The sequence below is a fragment of the Ruditapes philippinarum genome, unplaced genomic scaffold (assembly GCF_026571515.1).
Source record: "Ruditapes philippinarum isolate M1 unplaced genomic scaffold, ASM2657151v2 ctg233_1_1_1_1, whole genome shotgun sequence".
Taxonomy (NCBI): Eukaryota; Metazoa; Mollusca; class Bivalvia; order Venerida; family Veneridae; genus Ruditapes; species Ruditapes philippinarum.
In genome coordinates this window covers 263095-270325 of record NW_026865271.1, presented here as the reverse complement: position 1 = coordinate 270325, position 7231 = coordinate 263095, and the positions used below count along the sequence as shown (strand labels likewise).

The following is a 7231-nucleotide window of genomic DNA, read 5'->3' as shown; positions in this document are numbered from 1 at the left end:
TTTCAAAACAAAAAAAAACAGGTCGAAAGCCGTTTTTGAAATTCATAAAGAATCAATGAAAATTAATTCATAAATTACAATGATCCTACAAATTATGTATGTTTTCCTTTCTTGTGTTTTTCTCGTCTACGGTATATTCCCTTGCGCCCCTAGTTAGAGGTTTTTGTTTATGTTAATTTTACCCGCTGCCCGACCCTTGAATCGGCCCTTCCAATACAACCCTTTACTTTTAAAGGCCTATTGAATTAATTCAATATTTTTTTCTTTGTTTTTTCCTTTTTTGTCGGTTTCTATTGTTCTTTTGTTGGTTTTTGTTAGGGTGTCACACCGTCCGTGCTTTGCCGCGTGACATGTCCTGATTTTTTTTGGTTTCCTGGACTCCTTGCTGGTCGTCCTGTGTTGCTGGGTCGTGTAGGGTTTCGTGCATTGAACGCCGCCACTCCTTGTTAACCCTGTTTTCCATATTTTAACAACTTTCTCGAGACAGTTTAGAGAAGAGGAGAGTTTATAATGTAATGTTGTAATTGTCATGTGGATTTCTTTCAAATTCATAGTTTCCCTCATATAACACAGACATTACAAAGAGCCGTCCGTATACGATGTAAATGTAGTAATTATTAAAGGCCCATTATTACTCAGAAATGCTTTCATTTTTATTTCTGAAAAGCTTTTTTAATTTTGGTGTCTTGTTACAGTTTCGAAAAACATACTATAGACTATAATTTGCCATATACCAGAACTATATTTTGCTTCTTAAGCCCTTTTGGCAATTGGTATAATTTTAGAGAACAAATATTATAGTAAGGAAGTCAAAATATCTTTTTGTTTACATATTGCTACCTTTACAACAGATTACTGCACTTTTAGCACTACTTTCGTTGTTCAACATCTAACATGCTTCTAATCTATGCTCCTAATCCATTATTAAAAACAATATTGAACACATGTTTGACATTTCTAAAGAACTGAAAAATATGAATTTCTGAGGCATTATGTGCCTTTAAACTTCAAAGTGTAAATGAGTACAAGTAAGTAAATATGCCACTTTAATGGGTCCTTTTGCCAAGGGCAAAATTTGAAGATAACGGATCATATTGACACCGTCCACATAGCGTGCAAATGATGATCAGATTTTTGAAGATAAGCACATCCACTCATTGCTTGTGCGATAAGGACAGAAGCATTTCCGGTGGACAAAAAGTAATACATTTTGTAGATCTTTTTTTTGTTTTTTTGTTTTTGTTTTGTTTAGTTTTATTCTTCCGTTTGGTTTTCTTTTTCCACAACAAAATCAATGTTAGAAATGCTTTATGTTAGTCTCAAAATCACCATGTCTGTATCTTTCTTTTGAATATTTTGGTCTTTATATATATATAATATATATATATATATATTATAATAATACTAACATACCTGTTTAATTATAAATGTGTTATCCTTCGGCAGAAGATGATGTTTGTAATACTTTCGTGTTTGTTATTGTACTTCATTTTTGTATTTCCGAGGACGAAAAATGAACTGTGTCAATGCAGTAATATGGATCGGTCTGATGAGGTAGGTTTACATTGCGTTTTATATTCTGAAAAAAAAATAAGATGGACACCTTAAAAGAACGATAAACACATTGATATTGAAAATGTTGCTTGCTCAATTTAATTGGGTTTGTTCATGGGTGTAAGTGGTAAATGATAGGTATAGCTCATTCCTCCCCCTAGCACCGGCTTAATAAGACACAATATTTAGAAAGAAAATGGTAATAATAGTAGAATTTTTAAACAACCGCATTGAATGTTAAGATACATTGGGCATGTCAGGGCACATACTATTAGTTAATTAGCAAATAATATAATATTAAGAAATTAGCTTAAGTATACCAATTGCTATATAATTTTATCATTTTATCTGGAATGGAAATAGTATTTGCAATGATCACCTATATGTATATACTCGTAACATTTATTTGTTCAAAATACACTCTTTTCGATCATTTCATAAATATTTCTTATTTAATATTGTCATGTTTGCTTTACTTTCATTAGTTCCGGATTGTTAGCGGAACAAAGTAAACGGAGTCATCTGAATACTGTGAATTCAGTCAACCATGAGTTGGAGCTGGAATTCAACTACATGGATGTCAATAACAATAGCCTGATAGAGCTTGACGAATTTGATGCCGTCATAAATGTGCAAGATGCTGACAGTAAGTTAACTGATTTGTATATGGTGGGTTTAAGATTGTAAGTATAATGATGGACGGGAATAAATATCCAGCGGTCATTGTTTGATGATGATTGCTGTGAATGTTCATCTGATGACATTTTATAACAAATCATTGAAATGGTCAATATCAGAAGACATGGTATATGACCATTGTTTGTTGATGACTATTTTTGTTCAGCTGTTATAGCAATCTTTCATAAGAAATACTGAAGGTGATGCTTTACAAGAAAAAAAACGCGCAGGGAATGCATCTACCTTATTATCCAGTCACATGGTCACTAAAATTACATTACAAACTGGGAACGGTGCAAAATGTGGCGCTTCTTTCCAACAAATCTAAATAATTAAACACAGTCAGCTTTATTTTGTTGTCTATTTTTTGTATTTTGTTTAGAAAACGGATGTGTATCTCTAAATGAGTTCATTAGATATCATTATGGAAACGAACTGAAACAAGCGTGGAATCTGTTCAATCATTATGATCATGATCAAGACGGATGTCTCGAACTTTATGATATGATAGATGAATATTCTGAGATTGATGTAAACCGTAAGTTTTCATACTAACTTATTTTGCTAATTTGAAAGTATATACTTAAGACCAATCCTTCTCACATTTTCATAACTGCGACTTTTAAATTGTCTGCTTTTACGTGAATTTTACGTCTGATTAGTATATAGAATCTATAAATTTGTCAAAATGTTTTAGAATTTTTGCCAATGTTTTATATTATTTTAAAACTAAAAGTAAATTCGACGTAGTTACAGACTGCAGGGACTTGAATATTGACATGGTTCAATAATTACCACTTATTGCAATTTTACACATTTATAAGTACGACAGATGAAAGAGTATTTTTCTTTTATAAAAGATGTGTTCTTCTACAGCAAAAGATGGAGAAGTTACACTCAATGAGCTAGAGGAGTACTATGACAAGGTAATTATCATTCATTTACAGGTTTTGTTCTGTATCTGAATGGTCAATAATGTCTTATAATACATACATCAAATATAAATGCACATTTCTGTAAAGTATATAAAATGGTTGAGCCAAAAGTATTTCAACAGTACCAGGAATCGTATAAGATATGATAAGAGCACTGGTTGGGGAACTGCCAAATTCTAACTTAGGTCAAATCAGGCTTGCCCTGAAACACTATTTAGTTGTTGTCTTTCTTCAGTGGTTGTCGATTTTACAAACAAAAAATGCATGTTTCTTTTTTCTATAATCAATAAATTCAATTGATTTTAACTTTGTTAAATGTTGATAGGTTAATAGTTAAATGTTTATTAGAAGACCGTTGACTTTGAAAACTCTGATGTAAAGTGTGCAATGCCTGACCTCTTTTACTAGCTATAATCATTTGCAGAGTAAAAATTATAACACTCAAAATTTCAGAATAATTATACTGCTGGAATATTTATATCATGTTAACAATAATAATAAAAACAACAACATGATAGGCATTATCTGGATTAAATCAAAATTATACACATGGTTAAGTAGTGAGGACGAATTAGGCAACTTTGATACCCCCTATGCGGACCTAAAATACTTATGTATTCGGAAATAAACAATCTAACTCCTCTGTTATGAATGGAACCTAGCTGCCGTGCGGTATTATAGCTTTAAAATTGTAAAATCGTTATGGAAAAATGTTTGAAACGTGCCGAAATTGCAGACACGGTTTGATTTAGTCTGTTCATGAGTGCCCCCTAGCACCGTCTGAAGCAGTACCGATAGTCAACACACAATCAATGACCGAAAAAGATCACTTTAGATATATTCACTTTGTCATTTCAGTTGTTCAAACAAATTGGAATGATACCACAAGCCTGAAGTTAAAGAGTTCTTGATGGAGTGACACTGTATTTTAAAATTGTTTATACTTTGATTTGTTTGGCTTAAATTCGTAGAGTAAACATGGAATGCAATGTTGTTGTCTTTTTACTTCTGTTTATATACAAACATACAAAAGGAATACATCTACTAGCATCATTGCAATACAATGGCGCATCAAGTGCTGTAAAGTCAGACTGTGACGTCGTACAAAAATATCACTCTTAGAACGGGCAGACGGGAGTTAGAAATAAATATCAAAAATAGATATTTAAGTTGTTGGACATACACGTTTTATGCCATTTTACAGCACAATGTGTATATATATATACATATACCTATACCGCACGCAAATTCAAAAATTAAAGCATTATCTTAACTTCCTCCATCTTTAAAAGTTATATGTTAAGTGAGCATGCATAAATTCTATTATGTTTTTTTTTTAAAGTATCTTCTTCAATGGGATTATATCGTTTATCATTCAATATATATAATATACCCGATATGACATTTTTAAAGTTTGGCTGTTCGTATACTGCTCTGTTTCTCTTACATTGCCATTTTTAAAAAAACTATACCATAAAAATTAGTCTGGTATGGAGATATTAAGACAATGGTCAATCCGTAAGACATTATCCACCGGTAGTAATATTAGTTTGTCACAATATATACAAATGTGTCCGTCAATAACATATATACAGTAATCCGTTCATTTACAGTGTGAAGTTAAATCTTTGAAAAAACAAAATTCTGACATAAACAATGAAAATAGTAGCTTGAAGGAGTCAGTTATAGATCTTAAATGTCGCTCCATGCGTGACAATCTCTTGTTTTTTGGCATTCCGGAGGGCAGCTCGCAGATAAAAGCATTATCGTCTACTGGTGTGATTAACGAGTCCAATATCGAAGATCCTCGCCGGGACAGTAACATCGAATATCCCAAAACACATCAAGGGCCGCAAAAACCTGCATGGATGGGTCGAGGCAATTCAAGTGCTTACATGACGCAGGCCACTACCGATGCGTCGATGACGTCACACTTGACCAGTTTGGCAGTATCCAAAGTACTGAGAATTGTGTGTATAAGATTTTTGGGATTTCTGGCGAAAAAGTAATTACTATATATATCAGGGAGCAAGTGGCAGAATTTGAAATTGAATAGAGCCCATAGAATTGGCAGGCTTTTGTCAAAGGGAAAAAATTCGACCTGTGGTTTGTAAAAATTTAAAAAATACCAGATTCAAAAATGCCTTGTAAAAAAATGCCTTGAAAAACATTAATTTTTAAAACAAAGTGATTAAACGTGTCAGAACAGTTTTCCCCAAGAGGTTAAAAGAAAGAAGAAAACAGTTTAATTCCGGAAAACTTTTTATTAAAGCGAAAATTCAAGGTAGAAAAGCGGTATTGGGTGGCCGAGGACAAACTATTTATCGATAACCAGTTATTTTAACCCCGACAGTTATGCACGGGAACGTGGTCTAAGTGACTAGGAAATTTACGAAGAAAAGTATGACCTCTCCTATTATTTCATGGAACGTTGAAGGGACTTAAAAAATTGTAATTAACAGGACGATGATTTTCTTAATTTTGTTGTTAAGCTTTGACATTATTTTTCTAAGAGGCGAAACTTGGTCAAAAGATAATGAGATAATATCAAATAGATGAATTTGAATGGTGTGACAAGTACCAAGGCCTAAAGTTTGAGTTGCAAAAAGGGGGTTCCCCCCCCCAAAGGGGGAAAAGGGGAATTTTTTGTCCCCCCCCCTTTTTAAACCGAAAACAATTTAAAGAGGGTATCTCAGTGATAGAAAACAGATACTAGTGGAGTTATGTTGGATTAAACTATGTAAAAATGTTCTTTAAATTACAAAACTGATATTTATTTATGCTGCTTTGTACATACCAGCCTAGTAAAATTCCATATATTATCTTTACATGAAAGAGGTTTTTTTTGAAGTCTTAGAAAAAGGTATTCGTAAAATACTCTCAAATAGGTCAATTAGGCCCGTAATAGGTGATTTTTAAACTCTAGATGTGGTTAGTAAATTAGACTACGTTCAAAGTAGTTTATATTTTGATAAGTTTATTTTCAAACTAAATTGAACACAGTGATGATTGTTGAATAATAATCCTAACATTCCCCATGAGATTTTCTATGGAACAGTTTATCAATACACACGGGAACAGATTATTAGAATTAATGTCAAAGTAAGCACAATATATGTATTATAAATGGTAGGGTCGGTGACGATGCCGGTATTGGTAGTTACACGAACCTTTCACCGAACGGCAATAGCCTGATTTGATTATGCATTATGCTCGCACGAAGTTTGTTCCCCCCTTGTTTTCAAAACTTTATAGTTTCACGATTTATTACTCTATATCGACACATTGTCCTATTGAAATAGAGATAACTGTAAATCCTTGTACAAATTTATGTTCTTGTAATAATAGTTGTTTTATGATAAAAATCGTATGGGATGAAAATAAAACTGATTGTTAAGATCTGCTATTTTATCAGAATTAGTAATATAGATAATATTGTAAGCAATATTGTATCGCAGGAAATCGGTGTTAATGATGGTGTATTTCAAATATCAAATATTCTTTACGACAAAGCATTTAATATTTTTGGTAAGAAGTGTTCAATTGAAAAAAATAAGAAACATGAAAATAAAAGAAAATATAAAAGTCCCTGGTTTAACAATGACTGCGAGGTGGCACGGCGGGAGTTTAGAATAGCTAATCGATATTATAGTGTAATAGGATGGGTATTTACGGTAATCTAAGTTAACAGTTAATCTATAAGTTATGAGTTACTATCTTTCATACTTATTGCATGGTATATACAATGTTATTCTCAACCAATCAAATTGTTGTTTTGAATACTGAATTGTATAAATAAGCTGACTTTGGTAATGTTAGCTAGGTTAGGTACTGTACCTACTCTGGTCAGTACAACAAGGCTTAGCCTTGAAACATTAAACTGACTTAGTCCTTAACAAACGTTTATGTTTATTATAAACGACCATATATAAAAATATCATAAACATAATCTTAATTAAATAAATAAATATAGTTATTCTTAATATAAACTAAATATAATTTGATTAGTATTCTCTTTCAATTTGTTAGGGCTTTTCATATATTAAAAGCATTGATTGAAATTG

The 7231-nt window shown here is 32.1% G+C and overlaps 1 protein-coding gene across 1 annotated transcript; it reads left to right on the top strand.

The window, feature by feature from the left end:
• Nucleotides 1-1397: 1397 nt before the first annotated feature.
• LOC132728450 (uncharacterized) lies at nt 1398-4156 on the top strand. The gene is made up of 5 exons (XM_060714093.1): nt 1398-1554; nt 2040-2200; nt 2615-2770; nt 3109-3158; nt 4026-4156. Exons 1-5 carry the CDS (start codon nt 1514-1516, stop codon nt 4059-4061), a joined length of 444 nt encoding a protein of 147 aa, XP_060570076.1. The 5' UTR covers nt 1398-1513; the 3' UTR covers nt 4062-4156.
• The last annotated feature ends 3075 nt before the right edge of the window (nt 4157-7231 follow it).